This window comes from Microtus oregoni, unplaced genomic scaffold, assembly GCF_018167655.1.
Source record: "Microtus oregoni isolate MIOR12 unplaced genomic scaffold, Mior012 000002F_ref0000024, whole genome shotgun sequence".
Taxonomy (NCBI): Eukaryota; Metazoa; Chordata; class Mammalia; order Rodentia; family Cricetidae; genus Microtus; species Microtus oregoni.
Genome location: NW_024543061.1, coordinates 71,912,666 through 71,933,179, shown reverse-complemented (window position 1 = coordinate 71,933,179; position 20,514 = coordinate 71,912,666). Strand labels below are relative to the sequence as shown.

Sequence of the window (20,514 nt, the reverse complement as noted above, 5' to 3'; positions counted from 1 at the left end):
TGGTCCTTTCATTAGTAAAGCAATGGAGTGTTCTAAGCACTGCTTAACAGGTTACACCAGCAGGAGCATGAAAGACAATGGTGATGAGATTGACTTGAACTGTGGGGATCATGAAGTTTCAGAGGCAAAGACTGTTAGTATGTGGACTAGGGACTGGTTTTGTGATATTTTGGTGAAGAATGTGGCTGTTTTGTCTAGAAAATCTGCCCGAGGTTAATGTGAAGACTTGTGGATTAATTCCACTGGCAGAGGAAATCTCAAAACAGCCTAGTATAGATTCTGTTGTGTGGTTCTTAGAGTTAACTCTGATGAACATTTACAATGAAAAGGAGCAAGCTGAAGAAATAAAAATTCAAATGTACAGATTGATAAATAGGGGCACCAGGAAGTGAAATAAAGCTAAATTCTGTGCTCAAGGAGACAATGGATAAAGAAATAGAATAAAGGGTATGGTGAGTTCTGGTTTAGATCCCACCCAGCTAAGTTTCCAACACAAGATAAAGAATTAAAGAAAAGTTAAGAGTTAGGTATGGTGGTGTACACCATGAATCCCAGCACTTGTGAGGCAGAGCCTGGCAGGTCTTTGAGATTAAGGCCAGTATGTTCTACAGAGCAAGTTCAAGAGCAGCCAAACTTAGGCAGTGAATCAAAGGGGTTATGTTAGTGCCCCAACAAGCAGCAGACCTTGGCAACTTTGGCAGTGTGGATCTGGAGTTAAAGATTGAAAGAAGGGGTTATGGAATTTGTCTCTTTGGGGGCTCAGCCATGACAGGCTCAACAGAGGCCACCTGTACACCTCCAAGGATCAGACCATCCAATTGGAAAGTTCTCAGTGTCAGAAGTGACAGCTCTTTCTGCTCCTTCAGCCAATAGCCTTTAAGTTACCAGCCTATTTGGGCATGGTCTCTTTTGCTGTAAAAGCAGCAGTAGCCATTCACTTTGTCTCTTGCTTCTGGCTGCTGGACTCTGTTCCTGTTCACTCAGAGGACTGTTGTCTACACAGTGATCTCTAAGTTTTTCCCCTTAAATAAATAACCCTTTTATATATCATAATTCCAAACTGTTGTGGAATTGTTTTGTGACTTATGTCTTCAGAATACCTGCCAAGGAAAGCTGCTAACATAGAGTAGAAGCAGCCCAAAAGGAACGAGTATGTTGCAGTCAACAAAGCCAAAAGGAATTGGAGATCTAAAGAACATTTTCACATTAGACAAGGAAATACAAAGTATGTAGTTTGCCTACCTAGTTTTTGATCTTGCAATGCTCTCTTCCCTATGTTTTGGAACAATAATATATATTCTGTGCCAATATATATTGGATCTGTTTTTTTTTTTTGTTTTGATTGTGATTTTGGGGGGATGGCATTTAAGAGATTGTAAGAATCTTGGAAGTAAGTTTGAACATTTAAATGTTGTTGAGACTGTGATAGACTATGGGGACATTGAAGTTATAATGCATTTGGCATTATGATATGGCTACAAATTTATGGGTGCCAAGGAGTGGAATGTGAAGTTGAAAAAAAATTGTTCCCCAAAGGGTGTGGCACCATTAGGAAGTATGACTATCTTGGAGTATGTCTAGTCTTATTGAAAGAAATGTTTCATTGTGGAGGTAGGTTTTGAAGTCTCATATATTCTTACCACATTGCCCAGTGTGACAGACCACGTTATGTTACCTACATATCAATATGTATCAGCTCTGTCACCAGCACCATGTTTGCTTGTATTCAGTTATACTCCCCACCACAATGACAATTGACTAAATCTCAAACACTGTAAGACACCACCTCAATGAAATGTTTTCATTTGTAAGATTTGCCATGGCCTTGGTATCTCTTCACAGCAAAAAAACACTAACTAAGACAAAGATGTTCTATGAATTATAATAATACCATCCCCATAACTAAGCATTCTAACAGATTAAATATATATATATATATATGCGTTTTGATAAATTATTGTGTTATCGACCCATAACTTTAATTGAATATATAGTCTAAAATCTTTATTACCCTTTATAATATTTGTATATATGTGCCTAAAACCTTTACACACACAAATACATTGTTTCTTACCTTATACAGTATATGTACATGTGAATGCATATACATATATAATAGCACACACACACATATATGTGTGTGTGTATGTGTGTGTGTAAAGTTATATCCACATCCACACACATATACACATACACACAAAGCAGAACATGTCAGACAAATGGGGAAATACTAATAAGGAAATTCCACACTAGCTTTGAATAAGGACTTCCTTTACCAAAACAAAGAAACTCATGGATCACAATGAAAAAATAGGAACAGGGTCTCACATTCATGTTGGCATACAAGAAAAAGAGGGGTGAGCAGTTGGGACTGTGGCTTTTTGGTACACAAGCCACACCCAAACCTGCTAAAACCTCTCAAAGGCCATTGACTGAAGTCTTAAGGGACTTAAATGACAGATCTGAGACAAATTGGAAATAAGCATAATGGCCAGTGGTGGATTTGGACACTGAATCAATATATTAGCCACATCTGATGAGCATGTCTAGGGTGGTATCAAGCCCATAGTGAAGGTTAAGTTGGGCCTGTGACTCCACCTGATCATCATTAGAGGAGTGCCAATTAAGGAAGACCACAGGTTCCAAAATATCCTGAAAAAGATGGTACCAGGCATAATGGTTTGTAATTGAATAACCCATTCTTGAAGGACTTGTTCAAAGTAGAAAGAGTCTGGGACAAATTTAGTAACAGCTTTCTGGACAAAAAAAAAAGTTCATAAGTGTTGTAGGCTCCCATGGTTGGTTGACTGTGTTCGATCCCATGAAAACATGGAAAGACATGATTGGACAATCTTCTGGGGTTTGGGGGGCCAAGGAAGATGCTGCAACACAAACTGGGGAAACAGTAGGGGGAGTGGAGTGCCATGGGCTCTATGTTGTTTTAGGTTTGGTACCGATGTTCCTGCCATGGGTACTTGGGTGGAGGAGTGAAGGCTGTAATAGGAGTGGGAAGGATGGACCATTGCTTTGGGACAATGGTCTTGTACCCCATAAGAATTTGTTACTTGTATTTTAATAAAATGCCAATTGGTCAGTAGCTTGACAGAAGTATAGGCAGGGTGACCAGAACAGGAGAATTCTGTGAAGAGAAAAATTCAGTCTATACTTGTCACCCAGACACAGAGGAAGCAAGATGAAACTATCTTGCTAATAAAAGGTACCAACCCATGTGAATAACACAAATAAGAATAATGAGCTAATTTAAGATGTGAGAATTAGTTAATAAGTATCCTAAGCTAATAGTCCAACCTGTTTACTATTAATGTAGACCTCTGTGTGTTTCTTTGGGACTGAACAGCTGTGTGATTGGGCAGGCCAGAAACCACTGTCAACAGAACATGTCGGTTTGGGAGGCACTGCTTGGCATGAGTGGTCTGACTCCTCCTCCTCTGCAATATATGATGTCAAAGTAATAGAGAGGTTAATACTGGTATGTTGCTGACAATGCTTATTGTGAGCAGCTCTTACTTCCTCTGAAGTGGGGGTGATTTATGACTGGAAGTGATGGCTAGTAGGATTGGGACAAAGGAAACAGAGGGAGACACTCTTGAGCCAACCTTATGCTTTTGGTCAAGAAAGTACATGCCCATCCTGAGTTCAGGACCCACATGTTTTCGTGGGGCCAACCCCACAACATCATCCCCCAAATCTTCAAGATTTCCATTATTAACCTTAAGGCCATTGTTGACCAATATTAATTTTAATGCCCTCGTCTGAAGTTTCTTTCAGTGGGAGTGTAAGTTCCATAATTCTCTTAATGGTAGGAAATACAGAGCAGGCAAGAACAAATTCTAAACTACACAAAGATAGGCATAAATAAAACAGTAAATATGTTGAATCCAAGTGTCTTACACTTAGTGGGGGACTTCTGTGGTTCATTAGTCCATGGTTGTATGTCTACATGGACATACACAGTGTCTCTGGATGAGAGGAAAATGTTTGGGATCACCATGGGGTTCCAATTCCTGGAGTATCAGCCTTTATATAGAGGCACCTGATGAATCAAGAGTAGTAGTAGGTATTCCTACCTAGTGCACCAGGGGTACCAAACAGACATAAAGAGAGAAAGAGAAAAGGAGCATCTTCATGTTCACCTTCATGAGGACCAAGGATATGAAACATTCATGGATCAACTCACCTAAAAAGTCACCAAAAAAGGTACGTTGTGATGCACTGCAGTCATGAAGAGAAGTTTGAAAGAGCACTCATAAGAAAAGCAAAAGTAGCCGGGCGATGGTGGCGCACGCCTTTAATCCCAGCACTCGGGAGGCAGAGGCAGGCGGATCTCTGTGAGTTCGAGACCAGCCTGGTCTACAGAGCTAGTTCCAGGACAGGCTCCAAAGCCACAGAGAAACCCTGTCTCGAAAAACCAAAAAAAAAAAAAAAAAGCAAAAGTATACCAACATAGTCAACATACCGCTAGCAACAAAATGCAAATATCCGGACCCCAAAACAGTCACAACCATCTAAAAAAATATAATCTGATTTAAGTGAAGTCAAGATCAATGCCTGTACAGAATCCATAAACCCTATATTGAGTAACAGATGTTGCACATGATCCTGCTTGGACACACCTTGATGGAGGGAGGGAAAAGGTAAAGAGTCAATAACATAGACATTGGGAGTCAGCTGAATAGTGAATCATGTAGCTGCAGACTCATTTACTACAGAAATCATGCTTGCCTATACCACCCCTCCACACACACTTTGTCCCATGGAATTCAGTGAATGAGTCTGTGGTGCTGGCCTCCTTTTATTGGTTCCATGGATAGGGCATCCCCACATCAGTAATCTACAAGCATGATGAAAAACTCCAAGTTGACCCAATGGGAAGTCATTAGTGTGCATGCTAATGCAGACCAGTCTACACAAAAGTGGCCATGGACCAGTCAGGCCATATTTATTCTACAACGGGGCATGGATACAATTTGAGCAGAAAACAAGAGATTGATGATTATGTGATGGAAGTTGACTCTGGGGTTGGAAAGTGGAAGAGCATTTAGGGAGACCACAATAACTGCATTTACAGAATTCCTCCAAAGTGTAAGCAGAAAATGTTTGGCATTCCTATGTTTTCTTGGCTCTGGGGTGTTGAGCAACCACCACCATTCCATGAACAGAGTTGTACAGTCATTTAAGTTTTGTTCATGGACAAAATGTTTACTGAGCCAGATGAGAAAGCCACTAACCAGGTTACAATGTGATTAATATGTACATAGTCTTAAGAAAAAGAAAAAGAGCAGATAGTCATAGAAAGAGTTTCAAAATAATAAAATAAGATTTTTCAAAAATAATAATATAGTAGAAAAAATCACATAAAAATACATATATACATATATATCTAATATGTTATTATTTGATTTTTTATTGCAGATGAATAAATGGTAGCTGTTAAGAAACACCGGATGGCAAATGCTGCTTGATTAAACCAACCCATACTTTGAAAAATGTCTTTAGTTCAAAATGGATGTCAAAAGGTGTTTTGCTTTGAGGAAGAGATTATGTTTTTGTATCCCTTTCCCCCTAAAAAACCAAAAGTCTCCGTGGATTCATTTAGAGCTAAAAAGAATTGTGTTTGATCCGAGAAGATCCCTTTAAAATTATGGCTACAGACTTAAAAAAAATAAAGTTAAAAAAAACTTCAAAAACACATAATGTATATTTTACCTGGTCATTTGTCCTGGGATAAAATCGGACTCGCTGAACATAGCAGACAATGAGGACTACTGAGAACTCAAGAACAATGGCAATGGGTTTTTGATCCTACTGCATGTGCTGGCTTTGTGGGAGCCTAGGCAGTTTGGATGCTCACCTTACTAGACCTGGATGGAGGTGGATGGTCCTTGGACTTCCCACAGGGCAGGGAACCCTGATTGCTCTTTGGGCTGATGAGGGAGGGGGACTTGATTGGGGGAGGGGGAGGGAAATGGGAGGCGGTGGCGGGGAAGAGACAGAAATCTTTGAGAAAGAAAGAAAGAAAGAAAGAAAGAAAAAAGAAAATGAAACTATATTATATGAAACATCTTCATGTTTAAAAAAGTATCAGTCACCACTATATCATAACTTTATATGAGAAATACATACCAAAAACAATGAAATTCATGTAATGGCAAAATTTTAATATAGGTATTAACATCATAGCTATGCTTCATCTGCTCTTAGTCCAAGTTTCCAATGCCTCATGTTATACTAGCTGGCAGAACTCCCAAAGAGGAGTCAAGGATGCAGTATTTCCTACTTTGTCAAATATGAGATCACCAAGGATGGGATCAAAGGCACCATTCTTCTGCTGGGTCATATAAAGGCAGGTACCACACTGCATGCAGCACAGACTTGGAAGAATCTCCAGAGACTCCAAGATGCTGGTTGTCCTGTTCACAGCCGCCTTGCTGGCCCTGAGCTCTCTTCAGAGCTTCAGTGAAGGTAAGAGATATGGTTGTTTGTTCAGTGAATCTGCTTTTAGGTAACAGATCACATGTCACTCCTAGAAGATGCAAAGAGAGAGAAGAGGATTAGCAGAAAGGCAGCAATATAAAATCAGTACCAAAGTATTGTGTTTGAATCGTCTTTCCAAACCAAGGAATTGAATGTTGTCACGTACAATACAAATTTAATTAAGGGTGGGAACAGAAGGTTGAAAAGGTCAGGCTGGATCTCTAAAGTCACCTCTCTGTGTTGAGAAGGATCCAATAGGAAGAATCACAGAAGAAAGACCCACTGTGAATATCCTATAATGAAGTAGTCGGGGGATAACAGGCATGTTGCCTCAGTGAATGTAGAACAGAAGAAAGAAAAGACATAGGAACATTTCTGGGTAGGATACTCAAATAATTTTAAAATCCTATGTTTTTGCTTCTGTCCACTCCAAGGAAAATTAGTTTTCTAAGACCTCAAATTCTAGTTCCAAGCATAAAGATTCTATCTTTGATACCATCAATACATGTATTCAGAGAAAATTTCTATAAAAACTAGGTGGGAATGATCATGAGGATGACTCACAAATTATGTAATAATCTTTGAGCTGTTGATAAAAGGAGAGAGGGCATTTGTTGAAGCACTAAACTTACCACTTCTTGTGATGTAGCAAATAAAGAACATGCATCTGCATCTCATATTCTAATCATGGATCCTCTTTTGCAGCATTGCCCCACGGTCCTCCACGCCACCACGGTTTTGGTCCTAGGCCAGGCCCACCCCAGAGAGGCCCACCCCAGCAAGGCCCACCCCAGCGTGGCCCACCCCAACAAGGTCCAGGCCCTCAAGGCCCACCCCAGCGTGGCCCACCCCAACAAGGTCCAGGCCCTCAAGGCCCACCCCAGCGTGGCCCACCCCAACAAGGTCCAGGCCCACAAGGCCCACCCCAGCGTGGTCCACCCCAACAAGGTCCAGGCCCTCAAGGCCCACCCCAGCGTGGCCCACCCCAACAAGGTCCAGGCCCTCAAGGCCCACCCCAACGTGGCCCACCCCAGCAAGGACCAGGCCCTCAAGGCCCACCCCAGCAAGGTCCAGCCCAGCAAGGCCCACCCCAACAAGGAGGCCCTCAGCAGAACCAAGGCCCTCAACCTGGTAACCAGCAAGGTCCACCCCAACAAGGAGGCCAGCAGCAGAATCAAGGCCCTCAGCCTGGAAACCAGCAAGGCCCACCCCAACAGGGAGGCAGACCTCAGGGACCTTCCCAGGGCCAGGGTCCTCAGTAATCAAAGATACATCATCAGGTAGGATTTGAAATCACTGTTAATGAAACATCATAATTCTTATAGCTTTGCAAGCACAAGCTGTGCTAACTCAACTTTAAATATATTTATATTACATAGTTTGAGTTCTTATTACTATTACTATTATTAGGATAGTCTACTATTTTTATACTACTATCATTATTTGGATAATCTGTGGTGGTATAGGAAGATGATTAATGTTTTGTATACTGCTCAATTTATTGTGATTGTGAGGAACAATGCCTATACGTGATTGACAATGTGATTTATATTGTTTGTGCAAGAAGTGCAATGTAATTCCTAAATTCTGCTGCCTCATTGCTCATTCCAGAAACCTCACCTATTATGCCCAGAATAAGAAAAAATAAATAAATGAGAAATCAAGGCATCAAGTTAACTTTTAAAAGTTAAGGCATTATTCCTCCCCCCCTTGTCCATTATTAATGGCTTCCACTATTTTTATCAACAGTTTATTAGAAATACAAGCAGATCTTTGCTTCAGCAGCACATATACTAAAAACTGGAATAATATAGAGGATATTAGCATGGCCTCTGCGCAAGTATTACACGCAAATTTGTGAAGCATTCCATATTTCAAAAAGAAAAAGAAATATTTTTTTTATCTTCATAGTACCCTTATATTAATTTTAAAACAATACATCCACAATAGTTCATAGAGACAGCATGTTTGTGTTCATATCTTCAGTGGTTTTGTTTTAGCAGTGGTGAGCCGTAACATTCTGTTGCTCTTGCTGTTTTTGGTTAGTTTTAATATCCTGTCAATGGACGTTCAAGCTGGATTCTGTATTTCACTTTTAAAATTTGCCTTAGTAACCCACCTTTGTAAATATGTCTTATAGTTTAAATGAGTTCCTGAGATAAGGTTCATATAGACCAGGCTGACTTCAAGCTTGCTCTGTGGCCAAGTATACCCTTGAATTCCTAATCATCTTCCCTCTACTTCCCAAGTGCTGTGATTATACTCACATGCCTTATTCACCATTTTAACATCAAATGCATTCTCTCTAAAGCCATAAAACCAATAAAATATATTTGGTTCATTTTCTTCAGTGTGTATGATGTGCTAAATGGTTACTAAAAATGAATAAAAAGAACCAGAAAAGGAAGGGACAAAGAGTAGAGAAAGAGAAAAAAAAACCAAACATAGACTTCTATCTACATCATTTAAGTTGTTAGAAAGAGATGAGAAATTTCATTTTGTTGTGATTTTTCTATAACTTCTCTTTGTGTTTGTTTCTTTTAGATAATGAATAAGAAAATACTGGCTTTGGTGAATTGGGCAACTGGAATAATGTGGCCATAATCTATTTTTAACAACAATAAAATTTTTAGCATGCCATTTCTGACTCTTGTCTTTTTTATGGGTATAGGTTAATGTGGAATTTGACAACCTTAGACACAATTTATGTTCACCCAGGAACCTATACCATAGATGATTCTAACTTTCTATCTTCCGATATCCACAAACCATCTTACAATTGAAATATTTCAATCATACCCAAAACTATCTTCTCAGACAAAACTATTTGTATAAACATAATATATATGTACTTACACATGCATATTGTATGTATATCATAAAACTTCAATTGTTACACTTTTTTTAGAGAAACAGAGAATACAGAATAATTGTGAAGAAAAGTTTAAAATAGACATTCTTAGTATTTCCAAAATAATTAATTTCATTTTTATAGATTATTAATCTATTTTTCCATATTATTTTCTTGTAATACACTATACTCTATCTCCATTCATTTTCACAAAAGACTGTCTTCCAAAGTATAGTGGGTATTTTATTAAAGCCTACATAGATTCCATAAAATAGTATAATATAATTTCATAATATAAAACTTTAAAGAATAAAATACTTGAAGTTATCGAAAACTATTTTGAGGCCTACAATTTTTTTCTTGTCTAGGACTCCCCAGAAAATTGCAAACACATACATGTGATAATTATGTGATGTGGCTAACTAGGTTCTTAGGAATCTAACAATTACTGGGAAGCCTACTATTGCCCTATATTTCCCTAACTCACAGATGATTAAACAACATTTTCTCAAACTGTAAGCAAATATTTAATTAAATGGTTTACATGAAAAGAGTTGCCATGATTATGATGTCCCTTCACAGTAATAAAAACCCTAACTAAGCCATTTGGCACCAGGGACTGGAGTATTGCTGGAATAATCCTGTCATTTTTGTCTGGTGGTATTTGGATTTTGGTGCTTTGGGTTAGGAAAGCAGTGTAATGCTATAAGTACTGCTTTATAGGCCATATTAGCAGAAGCTTACAGGAGGGCAGAGGAGTTTAATTCATAGGACAGAGTCTTAGGCACAGTAAGCAAACTGACCACTGATTCCCAGCTTGCTGGCTCTGTAAAAGAATGAAAATCCTGATTCCAAATGGGATAGTTTTGAATATACAATTCTTCAAACAAGGGCAGATAATTTGGGGAATATGGGAGGATTAGATTTTTTTTTCTCAAAAAAATAATTGACTTGTTCTAGGCATTGGCTCATAATGACAAAGGCACCATGCAGCAGTATTCACCAAAATGCCTTTGTGATGTCAGACTGAGGTAGGCTGTCTCACTACTGGGGTACACTGAAGTAACTTGGTCACATTGGAGAGTTCCCGTTTATCTGGAGATCTCTCAGGTAAAGACAATAGTCTCTACTACAAAGGAGTCGTATAAGTAGGTCTGTGGCTATGGAACAATGTTATCATTTCACTATTGTCTGTTTCTCTTTTGAAGGGAATTTACTCAATTTGAAATGTATGAAATTATTCACACCCTATTCAATACTGGCTTTTACAAGTGGGAACTTCTACAAGAAGCCTTCAAGGACAGGTTTTCCTCTTTGCGAATCAGTCCTTCTCAAGATCTTAACTTGATAAAATCAACTTGTTTGCTGACTGAAGTTACTTCTTTGTGAATTCAACTAAAGAGGTTTTTTTTCGTAATGAACAGTTCCCAGAAATCCGTTCCTTTTGTTTTCTCCCAACTTTTCCAATTGGAAGAGCAGTGATGTGATATGGATAAAATTCAGGCAGACTCCATCACACTGGTGAATATTTGCTAGAAGTTGGCTCTGAGGCTGGAGAGTGGAAAAGAATTTGGCAAGATCTGAGTCAATACATTTATTGTGTAGACACATGACACTCTGAATTTCTATGGTTTCTTGGCCCTGGGGTGTGAAGCCAACCGCAATGATGTCATGAGCTAAGCAGCATAGTGGTTTAAGTATTGCTCATACAGACAAAAATGGTTACAGATCTAGGTGAAAAAGTTTCTAAGGACATTATAATAAGTTTACAATTTACATAGGATTAAGGAAAAAGAAAAAGATTATTGATGGTCATAAAAATAGCTTAAAACTAAAAATCTTTAAAAAAATAAAGTAATATAAAGAAAAACTCATCCAAAAAATAAAAATCCTTTCCTAACACTTTGCTTACTTTTACAACCCTTCATATTTGGTTTTGGTGATGGTGGTGTTAGTGTTTATGTATTTCTGTTCTTCGAAGTTTTCTGGTATGAGGATACCTTTTGGCTGTGTTTTTGTAGGTGCAGTTATCTTCCTTAAGTTTGAGTTTTCTTTATGTTTTCAGCTTTACTTTCTTTGGGACTGGATTTGTGTATAGGTATTTTTTCAATCTGGTTTTATCATGGAATATCTTGTTTTCTCCATCTATGCTGATTGAGAGCTTTTCTAGATATAGTAGTCTGGTCTTGCATCCTTGGTCTCTTAGAGTCTTCTGAGCATTTGTCCAGGGCCTTATGACTTTCATGGTTTCCATTGAGAAGTCAGGTGTAATTTTGATAGGTTTGCCTTTATGTGTTTCTTATTTCTTTTCTTTGCAGCTCTTAGTATTCTTTCTTATTCTATGTGTTTGTGGTTTTGAATATTGTTTGGCCAGGGTTTTTTCTTTTGTCCAATCTATTTAGTGTTTTGTAAGCTTCTTGTACCTTCATAGCCATGTCCTTCTTTAGGTTTTGAAATTTTTCATATATGATTTTGTCTTTCAACTGGAGTTAGTCTTCTCTTCATATTATTCTTAGGTTGGTCATTTCATAGTGTTCCAGATTTTCTGGATGTTCTGTGCTAAGAATTTGTTGGATTTGATGTTTTCTTTGACAAATGAATCTACTTCCTTTATTGCATCTTTGATACCTGAAATTGTCTCGTCCATCTCTTTTATTCTATGCTTGCATCTGTGGTTCATGTTTGCTTCCCCAGATTTTCCAATTCCAAAATTCTTTTGGTTTATATTTTCTTTATTGCCACTATTTCAATTTTGGAGTCTTGAACTGTTCCCTTGACCTGTTTAATTTTATCTTGACTTTCATTAAGTGATTTATTGATTCCTTCCCATTTTTTCTTTGTCTATTCCTCACTTTCTTTAAGGGATTTTTCACTTCTTCTTTAAGATATTATATCATCTTCATAAAATTATTTTTAAGATATTTTCTTCTACTTCACCTGTGTTGGAATGTTAATGTCTTGCTGTTTTAGAACTACTAGGTTCTGGTAATGCCATATTGCTCATTATGTTATTGAATACATTCTCATACTGCTTTCTACCCTTCTGTGTTTGGAGGTAATTTTAGGTACAGGCATTGATTCTTCTTTCACTTGAGGCAATCTTTAGCAAGCCAACAGCTAACAACAAACTAAATAGAGAGAAACTCAAAGCAATCCCACTAAAATCAGGAATAAGACAAGACTGTCCACTCTCTCCATATCTATTCAGTATAGTACTCAAGGTTCTAGCTAGAGAAATAGACAACCATAGGTGATCAAGGGTGCTAAAAGTCACAATATTATACAGTAATAAATGCAGTCATCTTTTCACAAGTGACTTTTCAGAACCAAGGAATCTGATAAAGGCTAAACCAAAAGGAAATACTTGTTTTTTGCATTATTGCTTTGTGAATAAGTGTCGTTTGCTGTAGATTTTTTGCTGTAGTTGAACTTCCTTTCTGTTATATATTTGGGGATTAATTCCTTAATTCAGAACAGTTTCCCACTCCCAGGCCTTCAATTATCTTTTTTTTTTTTTTTGATTTTTCGAGACAGGGTTTCTCCGTAGCTTTTGGTTCCTGTCCTGGAACTAGCTCTTGTAGACCAGGCTGGCCTCGAACTCACAGAGATCCGCCTGCCTCTGCCTCCCGAGTGCTGGGATTAAAGGCGTGCGCCACCACCGCCCGGCCTTCAATTATCTTTTTCATCAGGCATTTGGATCCAGGCATAGAGCATCCATCTTGATATATTCACAGATATCCAAGAACACAGAATTACTACCTGCCCAAGCTGTTGCTCTGATTTTACCCCACAACACTCACAATCAGAATGGTTGATAACAGCATAGGTCAAAAGTTTTAATTTAGAGACCTGGGTCTCTTCTTCGCTTAGAGCAGTATGTCTAACTCCAAACCTAGGTCCATAGAAACTTCAGTGTCTGATGTATGTGCTATTTGATCAAGAGTCATCAGTTTCTCCCTGATTGTTTATGTAGGTTGCTTGATGTAATGCTAACTCTATGCTTGATGGAAGAAAAGAATTGGCACAATGATTTAAATAATCTGTGCCCTATTCATAACTTTACAGAAAATAAACCTTTTACCCTTTTATCTAGCACCGAAAAATGTAGCACAGCACATTAACCTACCACTCTAGAATTCCCTGATGATTTCATTCCCTTTCTTAACTAACTTTCTCCATTAAGAAGTTAAATGACCATGTGCTAGTCACTGACACGAATCTATGTGTGTGTGAAAACTCTTATTTGATATTCTATGGGGCACAAGAATTCCAGCCCTGAAACCTGTAAGAGCGAGGAATTACTTGTTTTAAGAGTATATATAACTGGTAACATTTGTAATGAGGAGACAAAGAAGAAGATGTAGAACTAAGAACAATGTCGTACAAGAACAACAAGTAATGGATGAAACAATGAGAAATGATGGATGGAAGAGAGAAGAATAAAGAAACATTGGCAGACAATTCTTATTGTGAGTAGATTATTTCCTCTCAGATTTTAGCACTCAGATTTCTAATCCCCTCTTTAGTTACTTTTGGCAGTTTTAATTAAACTCTGAATGGGAGTTTTAAAGGTAGAAACTTTTAAGACTCCCATTACAAACGGCTACACTGTGGGGGCCAATTATGTGACTTGCTCTGGTGTTGGGAGCTAGCAGTGCCACCATGACCTATCCCAAACACATATACTGGCTTTTGGGAACCTATTTCCTATGATAGGAAACCTTGCTCAGCCTTGATATGGGAGCTAGGGGTTTCATCCTGCCTCAAAATGGTATGCCAGACCTTGTTGACTACCCAAGGAAGGTTTTTTCCCCTCTTCAGAATGGATAGGAGATAGGAAGCTGTGATGTGGAGGGCATCAGAAGGGGGTATGGAGGGGAAACTAGGGTTGTTATGTAAAAGGAAAAGATTTGTTTAAGTGAAAAGGATTAAAATAAATAAAACAAAAACTAAAATTAAAAATATGTACAGGGAGTCTACATTCTAAATGTTATTATGATGTCTTTGAATTTTAAAATTTCTCATGAACAAACAATCACTGCTAGGAAACTTTAGATTGTAAAGACTGCTCAATTAAGACAACCTATATATTTAAAAAAACGTCTTGACTTTAAAATGGAATTCAAATGTGTATTACATTTGGGAAAAGTTTGCTTTTCTTCCCCCAGAAAACAAAAGTCTGTGGACTCATTCAGAATTTAAAAGAAACATGTTTGATTGGGGGAAACCCCTTGAAATCCTTCCTACAGACATAAAAACAAAACAAAACTGAAAAACCCCTCTAAGACACATAACAATATATTTTACCTGATCAAACATAAAACAAAATATTATCTTTAAGTAACCTGTCCAAACCACATAGTCTATGCTTGTGTTAATATAAATATGTATATTACCTTTAAAAGTTCATACTACTTCAGAAAAAGGGGTCCAAAGTCAAATAAAAATAGAGTGCCCAGTTGATCAACCTTCTCAGAGCACATCTTTTAGTTTACTCAGACTTCTGCATACAGAACTGTTTTAAGACTGCTGCTTTTGATGGTCTAGACTCACAAAGTACTCCAGCCAGGACTTGACTAATACCCAGATGTTATTAGTGTTCCTTAATGATGTCAGTACCCACAAGAACAGCAACAACAAAAATTTAAAAAAAAAAAAACCCAATGTCCACATCCACAAAAAATGGTTTAGGATGTTGGTCATCATTTGACAGGATTGGTTACAAGTTACTATTGCTAAAGGGCAAAAAATTGAACAAAGGAGATTAAATGCAGAAATCTCATTCTGAAAAGAAAAGGGGACTATAGAAATGACAGTTTGAAAGGTTAGATTATTAAATCTACTTATTTTATTTTATTCTTTTAAAAAGAAAACAAGCTGTCTTTTTTTCTTCTACATACCAAACCTAATTCCCACTCCCTTCCCTCCTCCCATTTCCTCCACCTGCCCTGCCACTCCACCCCATCCACATTTCAGAGAGTAAGGCACATTGATTTGGGGAAGGTACAAGGCCTCCGCTACTGTATCTAGGCTTAGCAAGGTACCCATGTGTTGTCTGAGATTTTCTGTCTTATCCGGTCCTTGTTCAGCCCAGTTCCCACAATTGTTAAGTCCCAAAGAAATCACATAGAGGTCTACATTAATCATAAACTGATTGGTCCTTCAGCTCAGGCTTCTTATTAACTCTTATAACTTATATTAACTTCTGAGGGTCACTTTGCCCCTTCCCAGGAACTAAGTCAAGACATCAGTAACTGAGTCAACACCTAAGGGTTATCTTGCCCCTATTCAAGGAGATGGAAAGTTCCCAACATCTATGTACGTGTATGCATAGTTGTTATGTCCTTGGTTCCCAGGGGAGGATGGGAAGTACTAAGAGTTGTCAAAAATGGCTTCAGAGTTGTCTTAAAGTTCTACAAAAGATAAGAACAATGGGCTAATATAAGGTACAAGAGGTAATAAAATAGCCTGAGCTAATGGGCCAATTGGTTTATATCTAATGCAGACTCTCTATGTGATTTCTTTGGGTCTTGCCAACTGTGGGGTACCAGGATAGACAGAAACCCCAATGAGCCCAGGCATCATGTTACAGAATGGCACGTAACATGGATAACTTCATCCACAGAAAGCCTGAAAAAGCTTGGGGAAGAATAAAGTAAAGCATGGCTTCTTGGTAGTAGCAATTTCTTGGGTCTGCTCTGCTTGCTAGAAGCAAGTGCTCTCATCTAAGAGAGGCTTCCTGACTCAGCTTTAGCTGCAAAACCTTGCATCTCTTTTAAAAGGTCCTGGCAAGAAACACTTAAATGGTGTTGATGAAAAGCTGACTGCATGCTTTTTGGTTTTCAGCTGTAGCAGGAAAAAAGGTGCACCATTTTAAAATGTCGGCTTTCTGGGCCATCCTGCCAGGGCAAAGTCTCTTTCAGTCAGTCTGTCCGATCCGACTACCAGAGAATTTGAATGTTGTTTCTGAGTGCACTGTTGCAGCTTGCCTGCTGGCAGGGACCTTGAAACACCATAGAGTTGTGGCAATAAAAATGGCTAGAGCTGGTACTTGTGCCATGAAGCTTGAAAGCTAAGGAATGGGCTGGATCTAGCCATCAAAGTCATGGCTTTAATCCTCTTCTTAAAAACTCATGTAGTCAAAAAAGAGAGAGAGATACAGTAAAGAGAAATTTAAAAAAAAACTCTAAATGGTTTATAGTTTGCTAAACATATGTGTAGACTGAAGGTTAAATTTCTTAAGGTAAAAAAAGAGAAAAGTTGGGTGTGGTGGTACACACCTTTAATCCCAACACTTGGGAGGCAGAGGTAGATTGACCTCTGTGATTTCAAGGTGTGGCAGGACACACCTTTAATCCCAGTGCCTGGGAGGTAGAGACAGAATGAGTTCAAGGACAGGCTGGTCTACAGAGTTAATCCAGGACAAAGAAATACAGAGAACCTGTCCCAAAAAGTAAAAGAAAAATAGAGAGAAATAGAGGTTATGTAAAGCTGCATAAAGATGGAAAATACACAAAGAATCTTGATACTGTATGCAATTATGCTTTCTTTGAATTGTTTGAATGCTAAGAAAGGAGCAATAGCTACTAAAAGATATTTGCTTATAAATATAAATATAAATAAATTTGCTGTTGAACTAATCCAAGATAGATATTTTAAAAATATTTTGATTTCAAAATTGAACTAAAAAAGGTATGCTACTTTGTAGAAGAGATTTTTCTTTTGTTTCCACAAGAAATGAGAGCTGTGGATTCATTCAGAGTTAAGAAAAATCCAGTGTGATGAAGAAGACCACCCGATAAACCTCTGGTAGAAACAGATGGCCAGATTCTACATCCAGAATGGATTCAAGACTGCTGCCTGGGATAATCAAGAATCACAGGATACTCCAGTCAGGATTTGATTATAACTCTAAGTTTTCTTTACGTCCTTATAAGATTATCAGCACTTCCAACAAGCAGGAAGTAGCCTAGAATACTATGCCCACATTCCCCCCAAAAATGGACAATGGGTATTTTCCTTTGTTTAAAAAAAAGAGGAAGGGAAGTGGTGTGGGAGAATTGTCTGTATTCTGTCAATCATGTATTTTAATAAAACACTGAATGGCCAGGCAGGAAATATAGGTGGGTCAACCAGACAGGAAGTAGAGGTGGGGTGATAAGAACAGGAGAATGCTGGAAATGAGAAAGCACATTCCTCCAATTCCTGCCCAGACCATCCAGAAGCAAGATGTAATCTACATAGCTGAGAAAGGTATCAAGCCATGTGGCTAACATAGATCAGAACAATGGGTTAATATAAGCTACAAGAGGTAATAAGTAGCCTGAGCTAATGGGCCAATCAGTTTATATCTAATGTATACTCTCTGTGTGATTTCTTTGGGGCTTTCCGGCTGTGGGGTACTGGGCAGGACAAAAACCCCAATGAACTGGCCCTATGTTACAGTTCCTCCTGTCTGTTTCTATGCCAATAGTAGGCTGTTTTCAGTACTGTAACTCTGTAGTAGAGTTTGAAGTCAGAGATTGTGATGCCTCCATCTCCATAAATTTTGTTATTGTACGGGATTGTTTTGGCTATCCTGGGATTTTTGCTTTTCTATATGAATCTGAGTACTGTTCTTTTGAGATCTATAAAAAATGTTCAATTTTTTTTTGGTTTTTTTGAGGCAGGGTTTCTGTATAGCTTTGGAGCCTGTCCTGGAACTAGCTCTTGTAGACCAGGGTGGTCTCAAACTTACAGAGGGCTGCCTGCCTCTGCCACTTGAATGCTGGGATCAAAGGCATGTGCCACCACCACCTGACAATGTTAAAAATTTTAATGGGAATTGCATTGAATCTGTAGATTGCTTTTGGTATAATTGTCATTTTTACTATGCTAATTTTACCTACCAAACAACATGGGAAATCTCTCCATTTTCTGGCGTCTTCAATTTTTTCCTTCTAAGATGTAAAGTTCTTGTCAAACAGGTCTTCCACTTGTTTAATTTGAGTTACTTCAAGTTATTTTATGCCATTTTTGGCTATTGTGAAGGGTTATCTTTCTCTTATTTCTTTTTCAGCCTATTTATCATCTGTGTAAAGAAGAACTCCTGATTTTTTTTTAGTTAACCTTGTATTCTGCTACATTACTGAAAGTGTTTATGAGCTGTAGAAGTTTCTTGGTAGAATTTTGGGGGTCACTTAAGTAAACTACATATCATCAGCAAACAGTGAGAGTTTGACTTCTTTTCTGATTTGTATCCCCTTATCTCCTTTTTTTTGTTTTATTACTCTAGTTAGAACCTTAAGAACTGATATGGAGAGAAACTTGTCTTGTTCCTGATTTTAGTGGAATTGTTATGAGTTTTTCTCCATTTACTTTGATGTTGGCTGTTGGCTTGCTGTATATTGCTTTTATCTTTGTATCCCTGCTCTCTCTAAGACCTTTATCATGAACAAATGTTGTATATTGTCAAAGGCTTTTTCAGCATTTAATGAGATGGTGATGAAAAATTCTATTTTTCAGTTGGTTTATATGGTGGACTACTTTGACAAAATTTGTATGTGGAAACATCCCTGCATCTCTGGAATGAAGCCAAGTTGATCATGGTGGATTGGTGTGGGACAATTCTGTATTCTGTCAATTATAATAAATGCTGATTGGCCAGTAGCTGAGCAGGAAGTATAGGCAGGACATCCAGACAGGATATAGAGGTGGGGCAAAGGAACAGAAGTATTCTGGGAAGAAGGAAGCTCTGCAGTCCTGCCCAGACAAAAAAGAAGGAAGATGTGACCTGCCCTTCTGAAAAAGGTACCAAGCTGTATGGCTAACATATACTAGAATAATTGGCTAATATAAGTTACAAGAGTTAATAAGAAGCCTGTGCTAATGGGCCAACCAGTTTATAACTTATGTAGACCTCTGTGATTTCTTTGAGGCTGATGGCTGTGGGACCTGGTGGGAGGAGAGAAACCTGGCAGGAGAGAAACCCCAACATGAAAGCTGGAAATATGATGACATTTAATTTGGTAACAAAATTTTAAATAAAAAATTGAGCAACACACTGAAGAATAGAAATAATAAGGATTTGGAGTGTTTTAGAAGTAATCCTATAATATCTGAAAATAAAAAGCTAGTTAGACAGTAAGAAGTGCCACAAGGAAAAAATGTTTAGGCATTTACTTCTAATTATAGTGGTCCAGGCTGTACAGTGGTGGTACACACCTTTAGTTCCAGCACTGTGGAGGCAGAAACAGAAGGATCTCTCTGTGTTTGAGGCCATCCTGGTCTACAGAGTAAGTTCCAGGAGAGGTTTCAAAGCTACTCGGAGAAACCCTATCTTGAAAAACACAAAAAGAAAAGAAAAAGAAGAAAGAAAAAAAAAAGAAAACAGGAAACCCCAAGCAAACAAAAGAAAAAAACTCCAAACCCCAGTAGTTTAGATTAAAACAGATATTAGAATCTAATTAATATCAACATGAAGCACTGAAAATGTACAATGTTTACCACTCTAAGAAAGGAACATAGGATCACATGAGAAGTTAGAACCTAACTGTACCGGCTAGAGCCATGTTTATTGCACAACTCTATGGCATTTTCAGGTCCTTGCCTGCAAGCTAACTGGCACACAAACAACACTCAAATACTCTCTCTGTAACCGGACCTCCTGCCTCAAAGAATCAGAGTTTGTATTGGCAGGATGACCCAGAAATCTGGCATTTTAAAATGGTGCAGCGTTTTTCCTGCTATCGTTGAAAACCAAAAAGCATGCAGTCAGCTTTTATCAACACCGTTTAAGTGTTGATAAAAGGACCTCATAAAGAGCTGCAGGGTTTTGCAGCTAAAGCTGAGTCAGGAAGCCTCTCTTAGATGAGAGTGCTAGCTTGCCTCTAGCAAGCAGAGCAGACCCCAAGAAAGTGCTGCTACAAAAAAAAAAAAATACTTTACTGTATCTTTTTCTATCCAGCTCTCTAAGGTTTTATGTGGATATACTTGTCCACATGGGTGCCATTTGAAGGCGTAAGTTTTCTGTTAAGAAAAATCATGTTTGATCAAGGAAGACCACCTGAGAAATCTCCAGTAGGAACAGATGGCCCAGATGTCAGAGTTCTACATCCAGAACAGGTTCAAAATTGCTGTCTGAGATGGTCAAGACTCACAGGATACTATAGTCAGGACTTAACCATAAT

General features: G+C 38.2%; 1 protein-coding gene and 1 non-coding gene across 2 annotated transcripts; both read left to right on the top strand.

The window, feature by feature from the left end:
• Positions 1 to 6,380: 6,380 nt before the first annotated feature.
• Positions 6,381 to 9,135, top strand: LOC121436530 (proline-rich proteoglycan 2-like). The gene is made up of 3 exons (XM_041636526.1): positions 6,381 to 6,483; positions 7,201 to 7,775; positions 9,040 to 9,135. The coding sequence occupies exons 1-2, from the start codon at positions 6,381 to 6,383 to the stop codon at positions 7,755 to 7,757; spliced, it is 660 nt and encodes a 219-aa protein (XP_041492460.1). The 3' UTR covers positions 7,758 to 7,775; positions 9,040 to 9,135.
• LOC121443835 lies at positions 8,269 to 8,372 on the top strand. The gene has a single exon (XR_005973713.1). It is a non-coding gene; the product is annotated as a U6 spliceosomal RNA (small nuclear RNA).
• Positions 9,136 to 20,514: the final 11,379 nt, after the last annotated feature.